The sequence below is a fragment of the Ambystoma mexicanum genome, unplaced genomic scaffold (genome assembly GCF_040938575.1).
Source record: "Ambystoma mexicanum isolate Mex_15411 unplaced genomic scaffold, UKY_AmexF1_1 Mex_scaf16, whole genome shotgun sequence".
Classification (NCBI taxonomy): Eukaryota; Metazoa; Chordata; class Amphibia; order Caudata; family Ambystomatidae; genus Ambystoma; species Ambystoma mexicanum.
The window spans coordinates 3364062-3390443 of NW_027182391.1; the positions used below are offsets into that span (position 1 = coordinate 3364062).

Here is a 26382-nt window from a genome sequence, read left to right on the forward strand (position 1 = left end):
TTGAACCATTTGGACTACTTACTCAGCCTAGTGAGGCTGAGCCTTTCTGCATATCCAGGGCGTGACCGAGGGACTACTTTACCTGAAAGGCAGGGTGTGGTAGAGGGACTACTTGCCTGGAACTACTTGCAAGGCTATTTAAGCTACACCCTGCAGGCAGAACACGCTTCGTGTAATTCTGCACTCCTGCAGCGTAACGCTCACCATGTCTGCTCTGTCCTCGAGCTTTTACAGCCACGCTCGTTCTGATATTTCCATCCTTCGGTGCCTGAAAGAAGAAAGAGAGAAGAACAGGTGTTATTACAGCGACAAAGGCCTTACCTGCAATTCTCATCCATCGGTCTAGCCTTCAGCTGATCTTCGGATCGCCGTCCTTGTTGGGAAGAGGGCATCCGCGCAGGCATCCAGTACTCACCCGGGAATCTGCATTCCTCCGGAATACGTCAGAGCGGTTCTTCCATTCATCATCCTGGGGCCACGCCGCGCCTGCATAGAAGGAACAGAAAACAGCAGGTTAGTCGCACACAATACAAAAATGAACAATTATTCAGCCATCCAGCGCCACTCACCCGCGACAATACTCACCTGGAGGTAACCTGCTCAGCATCCTAGGAGAGTCAATTCTTCATCCAAACTTCCGTACGAATCCACCTCTGCAAGAAAGACAAAAACACATTTAAACCTTGGGAAAATAAAGACATTGGGCACCTATACCAAGCATCCATTGGCACAGAGACTTAACTGCTTAATCCAGATATTCCAGACAGAGCAACAGCCACTCTGGATCAATGAAGTAACTGTGTCCGGGGAAAGACTGAACTTACTGTGCCCATGCTGAAGGTCAAGCAGGACGGAGAGCCAACCTCACAAAACTCAAAGGTGAGCCAGAAGAGGAGTTGGGCATCAGGAGGTTGAAGGAGGTGGGACCAATCGAGGCCCACTAGATAGCTAATATCTTGTTTCAACGTTGCAGACAAATGCCTCCTGGGGTGATAACAGGGGAGAGGACATCATCAAACCACCAGAGCTACGCCAGTGCAGACATCATTCATACGACTACGTTCTACGCCACCGTAGAGACCAGGTGAGCATGAAAAAATGCAAAGACTTCGACAAAATCTCTACCTGGGCGTCATGGAAACCTCTGAGACAGACCAACTAGCCTAGCTTTTGGGGGAACTTAGGGCCGAGGTACATTCGGCCCGGCAGGAGACCAATGCTTTAAGGAGAGAATTGATCATGGCCAAAGATCGTACCAATGAGCTCACTAAACAATTGCTTCAATCCCAGGCGGGACAAACACCGTTACCAGGATTGGGGTCAGCGGTTCTGACTATACCCAGCAATCCAGTTCAAGTAGTCCTTCCAGGAGCCGTACCTTTGGCACCTCCAGAACGCTTTGCAGGAGACCCAAAAAGGTATGCGGTCTTCATAAACCAGTGCCGACTACATTTCCTATGTAGGCCAGGGGCCTTTCCAAATGACCAATCTAAGGTAGCCTTTGTATTGTCGTATCTCAGTGGCAGTGCTGCGGACTGGTCGGTACCTCTAGTCAATCGACACGATCCCTCTTGCGAGACTTCCAGAGGTTCTAAATGAACATGGAGAAGTTATTTGCCCGCCACTCTCAGGGTCAGGCATTGGATAATAAACTCTTGTCCCTACGCCAAGGCAATCAAGATCTGTTGACGTACATTGCAACCTTTAATAGTCTGATAGTGAAAACAGATTGGCCAGACGACAAAAGAACAACTCTGTTTTACCGTGGTTTAAGAGGGGAGTTAAAGGATGTTTTAGCTCAAGTGGTCAACCCTCCCAGTGATTGTGCGGAATACATAGATTTGGTGGTTCAGCTTGATCATAGACTACAGAACCGTAAGGCAGATCGAGCTAGAATGGACACTCAGGTTTTTGTGCGCCCAAAGGAGAATGCATCCAAAACCACCAACTTGGCCGAACCTATGCAGATTGGAGGAGTGCGTGGGCCGTTATCCAAGGCTGAGAGAGATAGAAGAAGACAACAACAGCTATGTTTGTATTGCGGTTCAGCCGGCCATTTCCTCCGAGACTGCCTTGTAAAACCACCCAAGAAGGCAGTCGGGGTTGCCGGCAAAGTGGAAACGGAGCCGGAGTAGGAAAACTTCCTCGCCCGACAAGCATAGAGGTCCGCTTGTCGAGCAAAAAGAAGGACTCTCAGACCTCACATTTAGTCTTGCCAATGATCCTCATGAATCACCAACAGCCATCCCGAATGCATGCAGTCAGAGCATATATTGATAGCGGAGCCATTGGAAATTATATGGATCAAGAATTGGCTACAAGGATGAATCTTCCTCTGTGCGAAAAGGCAACAACAGATGTAGTCACCACTGTCGATTAAACTGAGATCGCTTGGGGTCCAGTAACACACTCGACATCAGAAATGACACTTTTGTGCCAAGACGGACATCGGGAAGACATGGTGTTAGATCTAATCAAGGCTCCACAATTTAAAATAATTCTAGGAATGCCATGGCTAGAATCACACAATCCTTGCATCGACTGGCATGCTAAGAGGCTGACCTTCTCAGTCGAATGTGCTCGTACCTGTTATCAAACAAAGGAATATTTGGTTAAGGAAGTGACAACAATCATGAGTCTGACTAATCCGCTACCTCCGGTATACCAAGACTATCAGGATGTTTTCCAGAAGGATCAAGCTAGCACTCTTGCTCCCCATAGATCGTACGACTGTCAGACCAACCTTATGCCTGGCGCACAGATTCCATGTGGGCGAATCTATGCACTCACGGAACCTGAAAATCTTCATCTAAAAAAGTATCCGGACCAGTACCTGGCTAACGGCTTTATCCGCCCATCCAAGTCCCCGGCAGCCTCGCCCTTATTCTTCATGCCTAAAAAGGAAGGAGACTGTAAGGTTAATTCATGCTATTTCTGTGCCTAAAAATAGAGATTCTGCACCATTCTGACCAAAAATCCCCCCTGTCTTAAAAAGTGATCTCCTGTCAGAATGGCCCTCAAATTCCTATTTTTCGGCGCACAAATTACCCAACTCAGCCGCTAGAATGTAGATGTTGTAGAACAAACAACTGTTTTAATTGTATAGCTTTACCTATATTATTTCTTCTTCTCCACACCACGGCTTACTTTTTTCGGGCATCTGAACCCCAGTTTAGTAACACATTAATTGAAGAATACCCATCCCTAGTAGTTCAACTTCCCAATTCACAATCACACACCATTACATACATCTTTATCATCTTACTCAAACAATCATGCAACAACACACATGCATTGCAAAAAACCCAACCCATACCTTCTGTATTTTTTTCAACAGACGCTAAAGAATGCCCACCAAAAAGCAACTCCGTAGAAAGGGACGCAAAAGTAGAGCAAATGAAAAGGAAAGTCTCCAACATAAACACCCATCTATAGCAGAATTTGTAAAAAACGTTGAAACACAAGAGCTAATACAGTCATGTTGTGAAACAGAAGAAGTTTCTAGTGCAAAAACGTTGCCTCCTCTATCACAAAGTAAAACGACCCAAAAAACTATTAACAGAAAAATCAACTATCACTACAAATAAAACGTCTTCTATAAATCTTGATATAGTACAAAGTAAGCATACCAAGAAAAGTATATTAGCCAAAATGTTCCATCACAAAGTCCTTAAAAATCTGATAAAAACAGACAGGAGAGAAACCAGGTTCAACACTTCAAACCTATCGTAGGAAAGTAATCTTAGAAGCGTTGATAAACAGTGCAATTCTTCTCAAAAGAAACTTATTTATTGTTGTGTTAAACAGAATTAAACCACTAACAAAACCAATAACTAAATTTCAAAAAAGACTTCTCAATAAACGAAATGTGAACAGAAATAACTTCTTAAATATCTGTGGAGGTGAATGGAGTCACACTACAAGCACAGAACCATACATTAATGAAGAAGCATACAAACAAAAGCAAACAAATACAATTGCCATACATAGCAGTGGTCGAGGTTATGAAAAAGTTAATAATACCATAATGGAACAAGAAGTACTCCTTACAAAAATATGCCCTGAAAACTTAGATTTACCCCTCCATTCGACTGAATCAGAACATCTAATTTACACATGGCCATGCACGTCAATGTGTAACATTCCCAAAAAAATGTTCAAATCTTTACGCCTATTCCTTAATCAATATGTGAAAAGCAAAGACAAAATCAAAATTAACATACTGCAAAGTGTGGATGCTTGTCCAGTATGCAAGCACACAGGACTGCAAGGACATTCATTGGCCTGCATATCAGGAGCTACTTGCAAAACAACCTTCCATGATATCAAAAGGATATTAACACATTATGCAAGTATAAGAAATATAGTTTATAAACTGTATTATGCAAAAGGTCCTGCTTTAGCACTAGCCGATTTAAATAACATTCTTCTACATGGTACACCAAAAGACCTACTAGAAGAAATCGAGTTTATACAGAAAATATATTTTGGAAGTGAAACCCCACTTACAAGATGAATTAGCTGTCAACCAACTTCGTAACACATCTGGACATGGCAACCTTTCACTACACACATACAAAAAAAAAATACTAAAATTTCAAAGCACTTCAGCTGAAGTACCAAACCATTTGTGTGTATGTTGCCGCAGAACCTGTTATAAAAGTAACACAAAAACTATAGACCTTTCATACAAAATAGAAGTCAATGAAGATTCTAAATGGTTTGAATTAGCTCTCTACCTTATAGCAGAAAACAAATACGAAATAACTGACCCCATAATACTTTGCAGTTACTGCACTACCAAACTTGACAACAACCAAACTCCTTCATGTGCTATCTCAAATAACTTGGAATTACATCCACTACCAAAACTCCTTCAACAACTTAATTTATATGAGAGCATCATAATTCAAACAGTTCATCTATTTCAAGCAATAATACGCCTTCAACCAAAAACTGCAAAATTACCTCCCTCTGAATTAGTGAAAGGTATTCGTGGAAAAGTAGTGTATTTACCATTAGATCTAAAAGAAAATGCGCACACTCTAGGAGTGCAACGTCCAATGCAACAATCTTTAATTATCTTGGTAAATGGAGTACCTACAAAAGACAAATAAATTTGGCAACAACTGGTGGATTTACATAAAGTTAGAGAAGCCCTGCAATATCTCAAAGAGAATAATGATTATTACAAAGAAATTAATATCGAAGAAAACTTGAAAGATACAACAGAAATAATTCAAGAGACACAAGAAACTGGTCAATTTGAGCTCCTAGATCCTGCTACAATAGCAAACACTTTAGACCATTATACAATTCACCCATTGCACTCTAATGACACCATAGAAGATGCACTGGAAACGTACCAAATGCGTCAAACAAAAGGATCACCAATCGGCATATGGGAAAAAAGTATAGAAGCACATGCTTTTCCTCTACTCTTTCCTACTGGCAAAGGAGGAAGATACGATGATAGACCTGTTCAAATATCAGCATCAGAATATCGCTCATTACGAATGTATTCTGAAGATCCCAGATTTCGACAAAATGTGGAATACATATTCCACCTACTCTTTGAAAGTGAACTAGCAACTTTATGTTGCGGAGTTGCACACATATTAAAATCAGGATCACACTTTCAAAATATGACAGCCACACAATTATTACAAAAAGTTCAACAAAAAGATGAGGTTTTACAGGCAAATCTTACAAATCTATTAGCAAATATGCGAGGTACTAAAGAGTACTAGTTTCAACGCCATGGAGATGTACGTTGTATGATCAGAAACCTTGGCCCGCCCACTTGGTTTGTTACATTAAGTTGCGCAGAATATGCATGGGAAGATTTACATGCTTTCCTACGCATATCAAACGAAAACAAAACAAACATAGATATACTAACACCTGGAGAACTTTGTTCTCAGGATCCTGTTAATGTTTCACGATATTTTTACCATCGCTTCATTGCTATGCTACATTTTATTTGTAATAAAACTGTTCCTCCCCTTGGAGAAGTGCAACACTTCTTTTGGAGAAAAGAATACCAAGCCAGAGGAGCACCACACACCCACATGCTTTTATGGATTAACTGTTTTACAGTTTATTGAAAAATATGTCACTTGTGAAATTCCATCAGAATCCACAAATAGTGATCTTCATGCAAAAATCTTACAATTCCAAAGACACAAATGTGGCAAATATTGTCGCAAATACAAAAACAAAGGAAATACTACACCAAATGCCGATTTGGTTTCCCTAGACCAGTTACAAATACAGGTCAAGTGAACAACCTCATGTCTTCAGTTAGACATAGTGTTAAAGGTAAGTCACCTAAAAATACATATTGCATAAAAAGAAAAGAAGAAGAAAAATATATCAATGATTACAATGCAATCATTGCCCACTTGTGGAATGCAAACATAGATGTGCAGTACATTGCAGACAATTATACTGCAGTTGCACGATATTTCACAGCATACTTAACCAAATCAGAAAAGACAGAGCTCCAAGACCTCTGGAATGATCTGTCATCAGATAAAACAGTGTCTCAGAAATGATACAGCTTGGGCATAAAAATGCTGTCCCATAGAGAATGTGGATCCTATGAAGCAGCTGATGGATTAACTGGTACTGCATTGTATGGTAAATCTGCAAATATAGTATGGCTAAGTCTTGGTCCAGCTAAATCTAGAAAAAGAGTTCTAAAATAATACAAAGATATAGAAACAATAGCCAAACATGATCCCAATAACCAAGACATTTTAGAAAACAGGAGTACCACTTTGGAAACCATGTGTCTATACCACATAGCCCAAAACTACACATACAAAAATAATATAAAACCTGATGAGCAAAACCGTAAATACAAAGTGACAAACTGTGATGGCAGCTTAGTAAAACTCACCAAACCAAATTTAATTAATCATATCAAATTGTCATTAAAGACTCCTCAACATAAAGAAATATATTACATGCCCCTGCTACAACTCTTCAAACCATGGAGAAAAGAATAAGAAATACTAGATACCTATGACTCATATGAAGATGCTTTCAAAGCCAATTAAAGCAGTATAACTGATGTAAACTTTGCACAGTACAAAACAATGTTGCACAATGAACAGCAACACGAAGAGGAACTCCAGGCCCAACTAGATAAGGACACTCCTGACAGTAGTCAACCTTCTGTCACAGGAAGCCAAGAACCACTGGGAGAACCACTAATAACAAATGAGGCAGAATTAGCTTTGATAGAAGTAGAAAACACCATGTGTCACTATGAAGATAAAGAAGACTTAACTACACTATATTCAAAATTAAACAAAGAGCAGCGTAGCATGTTTCAAGAAATAACAAAAAAAATTACACATGGTGTGCAACATGAAAACAAAGAATGCACCTGCCAAAATTACAAACCTATACTATTGTATGTCAGTGGTGAAGCTGGTTCTGTAAGTTCCTTCAACAATTGACAAACAACAAACTGTCAGCTGTTGTCACTGCCCCCACAGGTTTAGCTGCCTACAACATAGGTGGTGTCACTTTACACCGATTACTACTCCTGCCAGTAGAACACCAAAACAAGTTAGATTATTACAAACTTTCTGCAGAAGCTGCAATGGAAGTATGCAGAGTATTGAAACAAATGAAAATGCTTCTAATAGATGAAGTGAGCATGGTGTCCAACCTAATGTTGGCTTTGATTCACCTCAGATTACAAGAAGTACTCAAAACAAACTATGAAGAGCTCTTTGCAGGAAAACACATCATTGTTTTCGGAGATCTTCTTCAATTGACACCTGTAAAAGATGAGCCTATTTTTAAAACATTAGGACACAAACTCTGCTGTAAAACTGTTGGCAGCATTGGAAATGTCAACCTTTGGCAACATTTCCAATACAGAGAATTAACAGAAAACATGCGCCAATCTGCAGATCTCACTTATGCCAACATCTTAAAAAGTATCAGAGTTGGTATACTTTCTAGAGAAGCAGAAGCAATATTGAAAACCCGGCACATTCATGCACTTTATGGTGATAATGCATGTGCTACAGATGTTATGGAACAATTAGCCCACAAAAATGTCAATTGTATGGCCTTAATGCCAACTCTTGCTAGCTGTTTCAAATTCAATGAAATAATGTTAAGCAAAGAAATGCAACCAATTATGGAAATTAGCGCCCAGACAAACTAGATGTGCATGGAATGACACTACCCATGTGTGACCAAGCCACAGCAAGACTAAATAGTTTAGAAAAATCAATCTCAAACACAGCAGGCTTGGAAAAGATATCAAAATTATCCTTAAATTGCAGAGTAATGCTTAAACGTAACCTTGACGTGGACCAAGGACTAGTTAATGGAGCACTGGGTACAGTTGTTGGCTTTCAAACATACCCACGTGACAACAAAATTCAGTTTGTCAATATTCTCTTTGACAAACTTTCAGAAGTAAAAAGAATAGGACGCTCAACAGCTCGATTCCTTCTCTTCAAAGACATGTATGTACGCAGAGAACAATTTTCTCTAACTCTTGCATACGCAGTCACCATTCATAAATCACAAGGTCTTACTCTAGACAAAGCAATGATAGACATTGGTAACACAGTCTTTAAAGAAGGCATGAGCTATGTTAACACCATGGTGGATGGCAGATTTACCGCCCCATTCCAAGGTGAGTGGGGCGGTAAATCCCCATTTCCCATTTTCCCTTCCCCATTCCCATTTTTGCCCCATAATGGGAGTGGGGAAGGCGCTAATTATGCCACCGTAAATTACGGTGGCGTAATTAGCATCATGGCAGGTTAGCGCCATGGAATTTAACGGCTGCTAAAAGCAGCCGTTAAAATCAGAATCAGGCGTTAAGGGTTAACGACGGCGTTAACCCTTAACGCCTGAGTTGTAATGAGGCCCATAGTAAATACATAATACTAATGCTTCTATGTTACAATGCAGATGGTACGAAAAACAACTGCAAGCTGACTGGATTCACACATGGTCAAATATCACTTGGTAGGAAAACCTTCACAACAATAGGTATAATCTACCACGCAGGAGCCACAACCAACTCAGGGCACTACACTGCATATATAAAAAAAAAATGTGGATGGTTTGAATGTAATGATAGTACCGTTACTCTAAAGCCGAGATTACCAGCTAATCTTACAAACGTGTATTTAATGTTCTTAAAACCAAAATTTGATAACTGAACTGTACTTAAAGGATAGTTCCGGGACTTTTTTTTTATTGTCCCTACGGGTCGGCCATGTGTTTGTAAGCATAAATCGGTAGATCGTAGAAAACTTTCCTATGGACCTTACCCGACTTTTCGCCCATTATCGCACTCGAAATCAGCCTCCATTTTGTGATAATCCTATCATTTCCCCACATCTACCTGGCTCACCTGCCTTTGCGGCACTAAATCAAATCCCCGCCCCTGAAACAGACTTTATCAAAACATTCATATTCCCCGCCTCTATCCGTGACGTGACTGTGCTGCGTAGGCAAATGCGCCCAGGCGTCTTCTACGCGACTCCACACAGAACCCGGAAATCAGCACAGATCAGCTCACAACACAGCGCGCCACAATTCGGAATATGAAACTGTACTTTTAAATCAAACTGCAAGATTGTAAATGTGGTAAAGTACATTTATTTGACATCAAATGTTTAGAGAATATTCAGCGATTTTCATTTTTATTTGCTCACGTTCCAAAAAGTTCGTTTTGAGGAACGCGATGGTCCTTTGCTGTACACAGGGTCTTAGATCATCTCACAATACAGCGCCACAATTCGGAATGTGAAACCGTGGTTTAAAAGCAAACGGCAAGATTGTACATTTGGCAAAGTACATTTATTGGACATCAAATGTTTAGAGAATATTCAGCGATTTGCATTTTTCTTTGCTCTCGATCCAAAATAGTTCGTCTTGAGGGAAGCGATGTTCGTGTGCAGTACACAGTGTGTTGGTTTACGATAAAAAAAAGCTCTTCGGTCGCACTAATAATCGCATGGCTGTTCCAACAACGAGGCACTAGGCCACCACAATGGTATGTATGTTGCATCTAAGGTCATACTTGTACTTGGCGATCGTCCCATAAAATGGTCAGGGTGGTAACGTTGTTCACGCGGAGAAGCAACTGGCGGTTAAAAAATCCGTCCGCCGGTGTCTGGTACTCGTGACACAGACAATAATGCAGGATGTACCTGTTTTAAAAACATAAAAAATGAAATTAGTCTCACCATCAGATGTTTATTAAAATTATTCATTTCATAGGTAGGACAGCGCTACTGGGTGTACACAAGTGTTTGAAGGCGTGGCGAGGCAGGGGGGGGGAAGTGGAGCACAAGGTAAGTAGCATAAAATAATAAATACATAGGGCTGGGGTTGACAGTGAGGCAGTGCAGGTTTTGAGGTGCTTCCGTAAAAGATAGATAGTGCGCGGTACAAAACAATATGCCACATAGAACGAACAAGTACCACTTAACCCATCTTTAAAGCCACTGTATAGTAATTAAATTGCGGTTTTAACTCATCAAAAGTTACTTACATTATATTTGCATTTTCCATTGTGTCTGTGTGTAGGGCAGCCCCGAAATACCACTCCTTCTATGCCGACGTTATTTCTTCTAATGAACGTGGCTATCGTTTCTGAAATTTTATTCATTATCGTTTCTTACGTTATTGCACCACACCGCCAAAAAAGAAGTCTTTCGGGATGGTCCCGGCATTTCAAGGTCAATTAACAATAGAACCTTATACTGAGTCGTGGGCCATTCCGGCACCCGAGCAAAAAATCAAAGCAGCTGACCTTCACTTTGAACGAGCAAGCACACATTCCTAGTTAGCTACATTCAGTTTAAGGACATCTTATCTGCGTGCTTTGCAGCCCCAGAGAACCATAAATACGGAGATATTCTATATTTTTTGAAAAATGATTTATATTACTGTTTGGTTTAATTTAATGCGCAAATGAACAAGGTTGGATAGACACATTGCATGTACACTGAGCAATCACTTGTATTTACACATTACATAGATACACATATTCAATGGGCCTGCGACATGAGGAGACTCGAGAGCAAAGTCACAGGTGACACCCGGGTGGTTCGCACTACTGCACGGTGAAGGGAGGGGCAAGGGTGGAGAGACACATTGCATGTACAATGGGCCTGCGACATGAGGAGACTCGAGAGAACAGACAATCAAATTACAATCATTTAAACCGTGATGTGTATTTCTCAATGAGCTCTGCTTTAGGTGGACATGGAACAGAGGCAATGTTGGGTGGCAATGCAGTTGTCCCCTGCATAGGTTCGTTCACAACTCCATGTATGTGCCTATCGAGGACATCTACGATAAGTCTCTCAATAAACTCATATTGCATATCCTCAAACACTGGTTTGATCACCCATTGTTTACTTCTTTTAGTGAAGGCCTTATTGTAGCGAAGCGTCCCTAAAGTTCCGGTCGTCCTACTTTGTTGACGGCCAACATTATGGTTATGTGCCAAGACTGCTAGAAGAGTCCGATTTATCATGCCCTCCATGCCAAAATGCAATCGTTTTGGCCTGTACTTTAGGCACATATTGTGGAACACCTCCAAATCTCCTGTGTGGCAGAATTCCGTGAGTCCCCTCAAATCTCTTGTTATAGTTTTATCAAATACAATCTTTTCAATGGCTTTGTGAGTGGGTGATGAAGGAATCAACCACTTCTTCTTCCGTGCCTCCTCTGTGGACAAATGGCCATGTTCACAATTGTGGAAATGTTGGTTTGTGGACCAGCGGTGAACGTTGGTACAGTGCAGCATTACTGACCGCCATTTTTCCAGTAGAATTTCCAATGACCCTTCACATGTTTTTGAGCTCCACCAAAGATGGTTGCTGATTGACTTGGACCACTGTGAAATACCTTGCATATCTTTTTTTTTACCTGCAGCCGACATTTTTTTATTGATTGTTTTTGCAAGATCCCATACGTCAAATTGGTGATTTATATTTTTGTACTCTTCTCTCATTGTCTTGGCAATTGAAACGTGTCTGTCCGTGGCTATCAGGTCGATCACCATTCCCCGCGATTGTAGTTCTTGCAATGATGCTACAAAGCCAACTTTCTCCATGGCCACTGAGGATGTACTTTGTGACACCTGCACGACCACCAAACTCACAATTTTCTTACTTTCCATGTCCTGAAAGTGGTAGGTGCAGTACTTGGCTGAAAATCCTGGGCTGTCGCACTGTCCATCACCGGCTAGCCTGAACCGTTTGCCCGCGAATGTACTTTCAATAGACATTTTTTCCATTCTCCAAGCTTCGCTAATGGCTGGAAATAGATAATCGGTTTGGTATTTGTAGAACTGAGTTTTCGCAATGAAATGGATTCCCACAAACTGAAAGAAATACTGTAACTTTTTAAAACTTGAACCACTAAAAAGTGCGGCCGCTGCACAAAGTAGATTGCCTGCTGGCAGTTGCCCCAGCATGGGTTGTGCAGACCATGAGAACGGATGATATTGTGTACAGGTGGCATGTATTTTAGGGTTAGTGCCTCGAATTGCACGAGTCACATTAATCAATGGCTCCCCACATACTTCCCCACCAACCCAATGCCCACATTTCAGCATCATAATAATATCCATCAAACAACTATCGAATACAATGAATTTGGCCTCTTTCCTTATACTGTCACTCTGCATCCCAGATGGTTCGGCCTGTAACGTTGAGGACATGTCACTCACATGAAAGGTACAATCTCTGATATCGTCTTCCGCTATGTTCAGTGATATTGATGGTGTTTCATTGTCGTCCATTTCATTCTCTTCCATTGCAACATCTGTTCCTTCTCCAGCAATGGGAGAAAAAAACAATTTCTTCAACTTTCTCGCGCTCTTAGTTTTTGCGGGTGTGGATTCTGTGAATTGATCTCCGACTGCATCCGAACTACCAGGAGGACATTCACTATCAATGGCTGGTGGTGGTATAGCTCCGTTGTCAATCACTTCATATTCTTCCCATTGGCACGATGCATCTCCAGTCTCAAGTCCCTGCCAAAAGGTTTGACAAGCAACATCTCTCGTTCGCTTCACTGTCTGTGTAGATCTAGTTCGTACACCCACTCGCAACTAGAGGACAGATTGGAAAAGGGATGTTCAGTTTAAACACAACTTACAGTATTGAACTATTAACAGTGAAAAACAACATAATATAGTGACCAGGACACTAACCTTCTTTTGCTTTCTTTTCTTTGAAACTTTCTTGCCTCGAACTTCAACATCTGGACGCTGTTGCTCCGACTCGTGTGTGCATGTCTCCACTTCCTCTCGCGCTGCAACGACTATATTTTCATGATAAACACATCCATCACTCACTGACGCTCCATCGACTCCCTGAAACATAGAACTTTCATTAGTATGTATAATAATATTGAAAACACAAAATGTACTTTGGGACCAATACCCATACGTACATCTCAATAGCAAAACACGAATGAACGCATTGTGTAGAACATTCAAACGACAATTATTCACGCATTGTTGATCTAGTTAGATGGAACTGTCAAGATCCATACCTCGGGCTCCGCATAGACTTCCATTGATGATATTATTGAAGATGACGCTTCAGCAACTCCCTGAAACACAGTAATTGCATTAGTATGGTTTTCTATTTTGTTAAAAAGAACATAAACTTTGTGCAGGCGTCAACGGCTCATCTAAATAGACCTGCACAAATGATCAGTTGTCTAAAATAAATGATGGATATCTAAATATGATTCGATTTGCTCCATCGTTGGAAGTGTCACCACCCAGAGATCTGCATCAACTACTAGGGGTGATGTTCTTGTAGAAGAAGCTCCGTCATCTCCCTGAAACATAGTACTTGCGTTAATAAAGAAGGAAGTATAGCGGATGTAATCACGTCATTTGATCTCGCTTGATCGAACTGTCAGTATCCATACCTCGAAATGCATAAGAACATCAAGGGATGCTGTAACGGCGGTGCACACTTCTGCAAGCTGTTGCGCCGACCCGTAACTGCATGCTCCCCCTTCTTCTTGGACTAATGCTCCATCGACTCCCTGAAACATAGGACTTTCATTAGTAATGAACACAATATTGAAAAAAGAAGACACATAGGAGGGCGACGACAGAAGGACATATCAATGGCTAAAAACGAAAGAAACATTGTGTGTAACAATCACGCTACAAGAATGCAAGATCTGATGATCTCCATCGATGGAACTGTCCGGAAACGTACCTCGAGCATCTGAGTGACATCAACGGTTGTCGTCAATGCCTTGGACTCCTCAGCATCTCCCTGAAAGACAGTACTTGCATTATTTTGGATAACAATAATTATAACAGAAAACAAAGACTAGAGGACGAGTACTGTGGTGTACCATTAGGTAAAATAATTACACGATAAATTAAAACTATTGATTTACAGGTCTAAAACAAGTCAGTGTCAGAATAGCTAAGTAAGATTACCCGATAGGCGCTTGAAGTGGCTGATGACTGCAATAACGACACGGATGGAGAATCTTCCGCCTTCATATTGAGTGGATACATAAATGGGGAAATTATTGTTAGCTAATGCTACACACTACCGCAAGGCCGAGAGCTAAATCCGTAAGCTTGACTCACCAGTGGAGGGATGTGGACGAATAGAGTGGGAAAAGCGGTTGAGAGCAATTTTCGCTTCGCTCGCGGTGTTTTCTTCTTTATTAGCAATGATGTGGAGTACATGTCTGAGCTAAAGTGCCTGCTGCAGATGCGGTATCGATCACCCCTCTTGTCCGCAAAGACTTCTAGGACTCTACTTTCAAGCTCAGATGGTGGATATCTGCAATATCGGACCCATTCTCTTATCTGATCTATTGTCTTAGGGAAAACATGCATTATAGTACCTTCAGATTTGTTATGGGTCTTCGAAGGGCAACCGCCAATGGAACAGGCAGGCATTGTGGAAAGTTCTGAAAAGTAAAGATGAGCAATTCTCTAGGAATACCAATGTGTTACTTTAAAAAAATAGAAAAATAATTTGACTAAACTCAGAACATGTGACTAGTTCCTTGCATGTACTGTCGTGGATGAAAAGAAAACATGGATGCAATTTGATGACTACTAGCAAATAGATATAAATTAAAAAATTGGACGCAAAATGATTATGGTACATGGCCTTACCTTGACGAACAAACAGTTAGATGCAGGGATCAGAGTAGTTTCTTGTCGTAGAACAGGGAGCAGTTCACAGGTTGCAAACTGACGAGTTTGCTCGAAGTGGTCACGGAAGTTCACAGAGACGAAGAGCAGATAACCAGCACCTTCACGGGTTGACTAGCAAAGCGCAAAGAAGTTCTCATTAGAAATATGAAGTGGGTTATAAAGAATTCGAAACAGGGGTGTGTTTGTGAATGAATGACGTGTATATGCCTTTGATAGGGCGGGGGGTGGATTGGGGCGGTGGTCGTGCAGACAAGACACAGGAAGACTCGTGAATGGAGACACACTTATGTGGATTGCAGGGGGGCGTCAAGCGTGAGGGGGGATGCTTGGCAGGAGACACGGGGTCTGGAGGTAGACATGGGAACAACAACCCATGCTCTATAGACCACTTTGAAGTGTACATGGTCTTTGGCACCTCTTGGCCTTTATCGCTCCCTGACAGCTACACTTGCCAGCGCAAGTACCCCGGTGCGAACTGCCTTTGATAGGGCGGGGGGGTGGATTGGGGCGGTGGTCGTGCAGACAAGACACAGGAAGACTCGTGAATGGAGACACACTTATGTGGATTGCAGGGGGGCGTCCAGCGTGAGGGGGGATGCTTGGCAGGAGACACGGGGTCTGGAGGTAGACATGGGAACAACAACCCATGCTCTATAGACCACTTTTAAGTGTACATGGTCTTTGGCACCTCTTGGCCTTTATCGCTCCCTGACAGCTACACTTGCCAGCGCAAGTACCCCGGTGCGAACTGCCTTTGATAGGGCGGGGGGGTGGATTGGGGCGGTGGTCGTGCAGACAAGACACAGGAAGACTCGTGAATGGAGACACACTTATGTGGATTGCAGGGGGGCGTCCAGCGTGAGGGGGGATGCTTGGCAGGAGACACGGGGTCTGGAGGTAGACACGGGAACAACAACCCATGCTCTATAGACCACTTTGAAGTGTACATGTCTTTGGCACCTCTTGGCCTTTATCGCTCCCTGACAGCTACACTTGCCAGCGCAAGTACCCCGGTGCGAACTGCCTTTGATAGGGCGGGGGGGTGGATTGGGGCGGTGGTCGTGCAGACAAGACCCGTTTGCCGCAGGGCCTCACCAAGGAGAGGCCATCTAACTGCATGTAAGAGGCAGGCTGCAGGATCTAGTACATGGAAGGCAGGGGGGTGAGTTTATAAATACCTCACCCTCCCAGGAGAATATATGGGGGTCATCTCTGTACCCGGTGCCCAAAAGGATGATTTATTATGATCAACCATATTGATTATTTACCTATAACCATGTTTTGTATCAATAAAATCCAACGGCTTTTTATTGCCAACGCTTGAACAAAGTGGTGTGGTAAGTATTTTCGGGGGAGGAGGCAAGGCCGGGAGGCTTGATGCCAACCCGCAAAATAATATATGTATGACTGCTGCATATATGGGTTCAACGGTAATGTGGATTGAAGGTGGGCGGCCAGCGTGAGGGAGGATGCTGGCCGGAGAAATGTGGTGTGACAAGACAAGGCAGAGGAAGACTATTCAATGGAGACACACTAGATTCATTTAAAAAATCAAAACAACCATTGTTAAAATATATGTTGGGCTTTATTTTAGATCTTAATTTCAATTGAACATAAATAATAAACATTACACATTGTAAAGTTCCGGTTGCAGCACATCCAGGGAAAACCCGCGGTATTGTCCACTGTCGCTGGGGAAATGTTGTCTAATGGCAAGTATCGCACAGGCAGGTATTACTCTCCGAACGCGGTGTCCGAGCCTCCCGTGAAGCCACCAAGTGAAGCAACGATAGGCCACCAGCCTGTACCACCTGTGAAAAAGAAAGATGCAAACTGTATTAAAATGACAAAACTTTCTTATCAATGTCGATTCAGGTAAAACATGTCATTTTGCTTTGAAAAAAAATATATCTAGAAAATGCACTATATGGGACAAATTTACATGCGTTCGAATGGTATGTAGATGGAATTTTATATGTGGGAGACGACCATGAAATAGTAGTGGCATCACTGACATCACAACCAGAGTATACTTACTCGTTACTCGGATTACGCGGACGAACAGAGCCGCGAAGTTCGTGCATAAGCACCATCATCATCCTCAACACGGTCATGAGAGGCAGGCTTCCCTGAACTCTGGCAGCTCGGTGATGCATTGCAGACTTTGCTCGCCTTCCGAAATGTAGGCCAAGCACCCGGAATTTTCACGGCAGCAGCAGTTCTCCTCCTCAGTTGGCATTAGCTCGCACTGATTACACGTGCACCAGGTGGAGACGCCGTCCATGCGACATGGTCCAGGCTCTTCATCCGTTGACTGGTCCTCCCAACTGCCGTCCGAATCCCCATCGTTTTCGCGTGCTTGCCTTTCCAGTAGTTCCCCCTCGGTGTACTCGGGCTCGTACATATACGGCATTATTGTAGCCATTGTGTGGTAAAGAAAGTAAAATAATTTACCGAGATGGTACAGGTGTTCACACGGGCTACAAGCGGCGAAGGTAGCTGACCAGAGCACTGAAACGAGTCACAGAATACTCAAAGTAACACAGCGAGAGGAATGGAATCGAAAATCTGCTGCTGTGTGTTGTGAAACGGTCTGTTTATACTTATTGGGGAAAGAGGCGTCCTGCCATTTCCATGGCGACACGTCATTAGCTGAGGCGCAGCGATTGTTGACACGAGACGTGCTTTGGCATTGGGAAATGGGCAGTACGCGTCTGCTGATGTCAGGCTCAGGGGTGGGGGATTTGATTTAGTGCCGCAAAGGCAGGTGAGCCAGGTCGATGGGGCGAAATGATAGGATTATCACAAAATGGAGGCTGATTTCGAGTGCGATAATGGGCGAAAAGTCGGGTAAGGTCCATAGGAAAGTTTTCTACGATCTACCGATTTATGCTTACAAACACATGGCCGACCCGTAGGGACAATAAAAAAAAAGTCCCGGAACTATCCTTTAAACCTTAAGTACACTTGTAATAAAAAAATATAAACTGTCACAATATTTCAAAACCTATCTAACTGCCCAAAGATTCTACAACAACTAATCAGATAAATCGATACCACTCAAATAGAGCAAAAAATAGACAGTTAGAATACGCGAATTGGTATCTAACTGTCCCAAAATTTACAAATATGCAAACAGATAAATCAATACCACGAAATTATATCAAAACATAAACAGTTAGAATATCTAACTGGGCCAAAATTTTACAATATCCAAACAAATACCTAATATCTTACTGCTCACAAAAACTGGAACAATCCAATGCATAAAGCATTAGGCAGAAAGAACAAGTAAACGCGGAAAACAAACAAATAAATAAACTGTAGCATAACAGAAACGTTTTTTTTTTTTTAATCCAACATGGATTTCCTTTCTCCCACAGACCCAATGATTTTAGCAACAAACACAGAAACTTTGCAAATTGCACAGTACTCTGGTTTGTAATCTACTAAATATGAGGGTCAATAAAAAGAGGAAAATGTTGATTGTACAATGTAATAAGTCATTATAAAATACTAATACTAACATGCTATTTTCTTTTATTACAGAAATGAACAAGAAAAACATGGACTCCCGTTACTAAACCAAATAGTACGTATAACAAGATAAATACAACCATCGCAGCATATCACACCCATACAAGCTTATAACATTGTTCCTTATAAATTAGTTTTTGACCCAAAGTTAAAAGCCACTATGGGTGTGATATGCTGCGGTGGTTGTGGCCGGGGCATACACTCTTGGGTGCATGGCCAAATGGCCATGCACCCAACATTCTATACCCTGGCCACAACCACCGCAGCATATCACACCCATAGATGCAAGCATTGCATCCATTTTTATGTCCACGGACAGGGGGAAGGTCCTAGGACACATTCAACTTGCCAGAGGACAATACAAACAGCGTCCTCAGGACACCCCCATTTTCTTTATGTACGAACATTTCGGGACACCACGATTGTTCTTAAACACATAAAACATTTTCACCTTGCCAACGAACAATACAGACAACGTCTCCAGGACACCCCCTGCAAACATTCCAAGACCCCACGAGTGTTCTTAGAACACTTTCAAGTTGACACCAAATCCATTCTGTTTATTTACGAACATTCCAGAACAGCCGTGTTGTCCGCAGACAAATCGAACACAACAAAAGCGTCTAGCACATAAATAAAATACAACTTTGAACCTATCTCATACTCCCCCATCCTCCCCAAAGACTTCTACACACCAACACACTCTACTAAATACACATTTTGAACAAACTTTCACCGCGCTGTCTGCAGACGTCCGCAAATGTAAGATGGCGGGCGCGACAGAAAATCTGACGCACCTCACGCACCACGCCGCCCAATCAGCGAACACGTTGCATGTCCGCGGACATGACACAAGCCGATGGGCCAATCGGGGTGCTGTCCGCGGAGCGAACAGGGAAGTCCGTCCGCAAAGCGAACACAGATATCACTAATTTTTTTGCCTTACATTTTGGTCATTTTTTAAAAAACTACTGGACGGATTTACACCAAATTTGCAAAAGCACGATTTTGGGACCAGGCCGCCGCTCCTGCCACAAATTTGGTGTAAATCCGTCCAGCAGTTCGGGCTGTAGCCGTGCGCAAAGTTTTTTCCCATTCAGTCTATGGGAAAAAAAAAAAAGTTTTGGGACCTCCCCTATAACTTTTCCCCCCCTGGACGAATCCTCACCAAACTTTGCAATAAAATTCAGAGTGGGCCATATACTTTTTTTGCAATGTTTGGTGAGGATTCGTCCAGGGGGAGAGAAGTTATAAGCCACCCAAAAAGTGCTCTTCCTATGGAAACACCAACTTAACCATAACTACATGGACGCTACCGCTTCCCATTTGCGCAGAAGAAACACTACCATTCCCACAACTCCCCTTGTTTATTTTGTGAACCCTATCAATCCCATTCCTTTGATTGTCATCTTCCGAACATCCAATCTGCCCAGATAAAATGCTACAATTCCCACAATCCCCTATGTTCTATCCTCCATCCCGGTCATTCTCGGCCATCATTTCACAAACCCTACCCATTCCGTTCTTCTCAGTCTACCCCTCAACCCCCTTCTTACAATAACACTGTTTCCCAATCCTATCCCGTAGGACATTCCAAGATGTATTCTGTTCTACCGACTAGTAATAAAGCGGTTTACCTGACATGTCTCAACAAGAAGGTCAGGCCATTACTTCTAATAACACACACCTGACAACCCTTCCTTTTTCTCCACAGGAATAAAAGGTGGAACAAGAAGGCACAGGACGAGCAAGGTGAGTACAGAAGAAAGCATGACGAGGCGGCTAACACTCGGCAGTTCAAGAGAAGGAGAAAGACTGCAGGAAGCGAGAGGGTGGCAAGGAGAGAATACCTGTGAATAACAGAGCAAGCGTCCTGCACCAGATATCACTGGTACTCGAGGCAAGCCTATGCCAATAGGTAGGAGCGAAGGGAAGCTCCTGCGGCCGCGGTACCGGCCTTAACTCCAGAGAGAAAAGCCAAATGGTTCATTACAACTAGTGAATCGAAGAGGGAACCAATAAGAACTGGGCTGTGTTGAGTGAGAACCGCAGAGTGGATAATTTGAAGTGTTAAAGGGGAGACCAGTTACAGAGGGAAACCTGCACCATGTGGGTGCTAAATCAAGAGACTCTGATCGATATTCCCATGTGAAAGAACTACAGAAACCAAAAGTTCATTGGAAGGCCACCAAGGGAATCAAAGTGGTCATACATGAGAGTCAAGCAAAATCTCTGTACAAGCGAAAGACTTTGATCTAAAAGTTGGTTGAATGCAAAGGAAGTGAATCCCGTAAATATTGACGTATGAGTAAAAAGTGGGGTGATCCTCTATCGCCCAGCTTGACAACCACGAGAAGGGTCAGAGCCCGGCAGAGGGGGATCTAAGGGCGAAAGGTTGTTGCGCCGACATAAAAGAAGAGTAAAAGCTTTCAGGTAAAGAAACGTCAAGAGTGAACCAGAGGGAGGGAGGCCGCAGATGGAGCCATCACCCAAGTACTAACTGTCAAGAGGGGTCCAGGTCCGAACGAGGGAGATCCAGGAGGGGTGGAGCTAGCATCCAAACTTGAAGTGAGAAAGAAACTGAAATATATATCTCATATGACGATCAATTATTTTTCTGCCATCTGTACCTTTTTAAATCAACTTGGTTCAGAACAGAAGAATGCTTTACATTTTTGCGGTATTCAAAATGATTCTTCCTCTTTAATGCTACTGTGTTTATCTCATTTCTGTCGTTCAAATCGATGGACTTGGCCAGCCGGTAGTCACAGAGCGGTCTGGGGGTCACAATGTAACAGTGATCTCACCGGGTCTGGCATGCAGATTCATTTGCCTTGCTGCCTCCAGGTCTTCTGCTTGAGTTTCCCTGTACACCCCAGCAATATCCCCTTTGCAGTTTCTTCGGCTCTGCGTCTGCTAACCTCAGAGCTCTCCTGGCTCCCACTGCTTACCGGCCCTCGTCTGCCAAAGGTGCTCATCTCACAGAGGGGAAAACTGCTAAATGGAGCGCTCTCCGCTGCACGATCTCTTCAGTTGAAAACTCAAGCATAAGAGACCCCCGGAGGGCCTGCAATCAAATTACACACCACGTTGGTCCCGGCATCTCGACTCACATACAACTTCTGCTGCTACATGGAGGTGGGATAACTACCGCACCTTCTGCTACTGCTCCTCTCCACCTTCTTCCTTATGGCCTGCACCTGAGGGGGCTTTTATGCCTCCCAGTCCATCAGGTGAGGCTCATTTTTCCTAATTGACTGCAACTTGTAGTCTTATGCCTCTGCAGTCCTCTTCTTCGTCCCAGTATTTTGGGAATTATAAGGCTTGATGCCCACAACATCAAATTCAGCTTTTCCAATGAATTTATCACCAGTTTCATTACTCTCCTTACATATGTACACTCCCCAAAGAAGTACCATCAGGATCCCATTAAGCATTACTCTCCTTATATATGTATACTCCCCAAAGAAGTACCAAGATGATCCCATTAAGCATTACTCTCCTTATATATGTATAGTCCCCGAAGAAGCACCATAAGGATCCCATTAAGCATTACTCTCCTTATATATGTATTCTCCCCAAAGAAGTACCATAATGATCCCATTAAGCATTAGTCTCCTTATATATGTATACTCCCCAAAGAAGTATCATAAGGATCCCATTAAGCATTTGGCTTTACAGAAAAATTGTGTTTCTCAGAGTTTAAATTGATAACGTTTAAAGACTCTTCTTCCTTATTACTCTGGGACTCATACAGATTTTCATTTCTATGAATGTCATTAACTTTAAAAGGGGTTTTCTTCCTCCTAATACATGACTGATTATGACTGTCTTCACCCCCATTCTGACAGTCAGTTTGAGAAAATAAATGCTCTCTCTAACAAGCCATTACATATTTTGGCATCGGGGATATTCTCTTTCTTGAGGAAGACTACTCCCACAAAATCCTCATGTTCCCCTGGGGCCCTTCTCCTCCCAGTGATCCTCTGGGCCAATACTAATCCTGTGAAATTCTCCTGTTCCCCTGGGGCCCTTCTCCTCCAGGCTAATACTAATCCCGTAACATTTTCCTGTTCCCCTGGGGCCCTTCTCCTCCAGGCTAATACTAATCCCATAATATTCTCCTGGGGCCCTTCTCCTCCAGGCTAATACTAATCCTGTGAACTCCTCCTGTTCGCCTGGGGCCCTTCTCCTCCCAGTGATCCTCTGGGCCAATACTAATCCCGTGAAATTCTCCTGTTCCCCTTCTCCTCAAGGCTAATACAAATCCCGTGAAATTCTCTGGTTCCCCTGGGGCCCTTCTCCTTCCAGTGATCCTCCGGGCTAATATTAATCCTGTGAAATCCTCCTGTTTCCCTGGGGCCCTTCTCTTCCCAGTGATCCTCCGGGCTAATACTAATCCTGTGAAATCCTCCTGTTCCCCTGGGGCCCTTCTCCTCTCAGTGATCCTCTGGGCTAATACTAATCCTGTAAAATCCTCCTTTCCCCCTGGGGCCCTTCTCCTCCCAGTGATCCTCCAGGCTAATACTAATCCCGTGAAATCCTCCTGTTCCCCTGGGGCCCTTCTCCTCTCAGTGATCCTCTGGGCTAATACTAATCCTGTGAAATCCTTCTGTTCCCCTGGGGCCCGTCTCCTCCCAGTGATCCTCTGGGATAATACTGCCCCCACGGTCAGGAAGCATCTGCCTTTCCCTTGCCTCCTGGGAGGATATTTTAGGTAGGGTTTTGTGAGGACTCTGCAGTATTCATCACATAGGGAGGTAGGATTTTAATGTGCTTTTGAACAAATCCGTGTGGACTGTTTCTCAGATGTCCTGGGGAAGAGAATTCCATGCAAGTGAAGCACGAAAAGAGAGGGGAAGCAAAAGGTGGGTCAGGAGCCTCAAGGGTAATCAGGGATGCAGAACAGAGATTGGAAGAAGGCTTGTAGAGTTGCATAGATACCGTGTTGTTTTACTGTGGATAGATTTGTGAACCAGGAGAAGAAATTTAAATCTGGTCCTGTTTTGCATCAGGAGCCATACAGTCTGGTGGCGGTATGAGGGAGTAGGTGTGAAGTAGTTCAAAGAGAGTCCTGGTAGCAAAGGTAATGATCTTGTCGAGTGTACAAAAAGCATAGTTGGGGAGACACAAGAGGATGCCAGCACAGTTGTTTGTTTGTTTATTTATTTGGTATTGCGCGCCAAACCCATTAGGTAGTCGGGCGCAGTAGAAGTCAAGACAGCTTAAGCTTGTTTACATAATGTGAACACAGAAGCATAAAATATACAAGACAGTTTGAAAATAGGTTGCCAGGATGGTTACAGTGGCATACAGAAGGAAGCAAGTTAAGAGACATGCAGCAGAGACAGGAGTGCAAGGTACCGAGAAGGTAAACTAACAGTCATGCGTTCGTAGCCATTTAATTACATTGAGTCTAAATTTAGGATATGGTTGTTCCTTTCTGAGGTCATATGTTAGTGCATTCCAGGTTTGTGCTGCAATAACTGGGAAGCTAGATCCTCCAGCAGTAACACGTTTAAATCTAGGCGTTTCCAAGGTATGGGCATTGGCTGTTCTCGTTGGGCGTGTGGACGATCTTCTATTTATCCTTTCAGCAAGGTAGGGTGGGGCCAAGTGGTTTAAGTATTTGGAGGTAAGGGAGGCTGTTGTTAGAAGTATCCTGTCAGATATTTTTAGCCAATGAACCTCACTTCTGGCATCAGAGATGTGTTCTCTCCTGGGGATATTCAGGGCTGCTCTTAGGGTGTTGTTTTGCATTCTTTGTATTTTATCGATGATATTTTTGTTGGCACCTGAGTAGAGAGCATTACAGTAGTTTAATCTCGACATTACAAGGGCATTGGCCAAGGTGATGCAACTCGAGGTAGAGAGGAATGGTCTGCAAGCTCGGATAAGCTTACAGGTATAAGCTGTGGAGGATGCGATTGAGTTGACTTGTTTCTTAAGCGAGAGAGTGGCATCAAGATAGAAGCCTAGTGTTTTGACCACTGGCATTACCTTGATGAGATTGTTGTCGATATTGAAGGCGGTATAGTTAGGGCTACTTTTTTTATGTTAGTTTCAGAGCCTAGGATTAGTATCTCAGTTTTATCGTCATTCAGGCAGAGGCCATGAGATGCCATCCATGCCTGAATGAGGAGGTATACTCTGTTTACTAAGGCTGTGTCCTCCAAAAAGTTGCCCGAAAGAGGGATGAGGATCTGGGTATCATCTGCATAATTAGTGTAGGTGATACCCAGTCTGTCCAATTTGTCGAACAAAGGCTTAGTAAAGATGTTATACATAGTGGGTGAGACACAGGATCCTTGGGGTACTCCACAGGAGATTTGAGTTGGGTCAGCAGCCGTTTGTGGGGAAAAGACTCGCATTGTCCTGTTGGCCAGGAAGGATTGGACCCAGGCTATGGCTTCCCCTGAGAAGTGTGCTGCCGACCTGAGATGGTTACATAAAACTGCGTGATCCACTAGGTTGAACGCTGCAGAGAGGTCCAGGAGAAGTAGCATAGCTGTTTGTCTCTTGTCCTTCAACTCGTCAATTTGAGTCTTAAGGTCTAGCAGGGCAGTTTCCGTACCGTGGAGTGGGCAGAAGCCAGACTGTCGTGATCCTAGTAGGTGATTAGCTTCTAAGTATTCCTGAATTTGAATATAGGCTACTCTATCAATAATTTTAAGTAGAAAGGGGACAGTAGTAATTGGTCTATAATTGGTAGGGATGGTAGGGTCTAGTGTTTGTTTTTTAAGCAGGGGGAGGATCCAGGATTCTTTGAGGTTATTGGGTACTGTTTTGGTTTTAAAGGAAGTGTTTATGAGCTTGGAGATAAATGGGGCAAGGTCTCTAGCTGCATCCTTTATTATTTGTGCCGGGCAACTGTCGCCCTTGCAGTTAGATGGTTTTAGAGAGAGAATGATTTTTTCCATGTCAAGAATAGAGATTTTTTTAAAGGTAAATGGAGTAGTTGTGTTACACCCTGTGTCAGGGGATGGTTGTTGCTCGGAGGGGGGCAGAGAGGCTTTTTTGATTGCTATTTTCTGGTGGAGAGTAGTGATTTTGTTTAGGAGGGCTTTTTGAATTTCAGTGCACCATGGCTTGTCCTTCGGGACAGTGTCTACCTGTGGAGTTGGGACTTCCATCTCACGGAGGATGGAAAACAGTTCCTTAGTGTTGGAGCTAGCTTTTGCAATTCTATGATCGAATATATTTTTTTTGTGATGGTTATTTCTTTTTTGTAGTATTTGGACAGTTCTGTTAATTTAGCCTTATTGACAGTAGTTGGTGAGTGGCGCCAGATCGTTTGCAATTTTCTTTTCTGTAATCTCAACTCTTTAAGTTGAGGTGTGAACCATGCGTTGAGGTGGGATTTTTGTCTGGCTTTGCGCATTTTTGTGGCGCGGCGAAGTCCAAGGCTTGGGACATGGCAGTATTGAAGGTTTCCACTAGAGATTTAGGGTCAGCATTATTGTTAACGTTATTCAGAGAAGGGAGGAGGTGCGGCAGTAGTTTTTCTGCTGTGATGTCGTTTCTGCTTCTTGTGGGGAGTGGGGGTGCCATCTCAATGGTCTTAGGACTAAGGAGGTCGAGTGTGGCTGAGAAAGTAATGAGGTTATGGTCGGACCATAATTGTG

The 26382-nt window shown here is 43.0% G+C and overlaps 1 protein-coding gene across 3 annotated transcripts in view; it reads right to left on the reverse strand.

Annotated features, from left to right (window-relative positions):
• Window positions 1-26382, reverse strand: part of LOC138554393 (zinc finger protein 268-like) — a 291837-nt gene that overhangs the window by 141465 nt on the left and 123990 nt on the right. Inside the window, exon 2 of one of the 3 annotated variants that reach the window (XM_069642590.1) lies at window positions 2526-2531. The exons of the other annotated variants lie outside the window; for them this stretch is intronic. Within the exon in view, the coding sequence (XP_069498691.1) occupies window positions 2526-2531 (6 nt within the window). The remainder of the gene's footprint in view (window positions 1-2525; window positions 2532-26382) is intronic. 3 annotated transcript variants of the gene reach the window in all.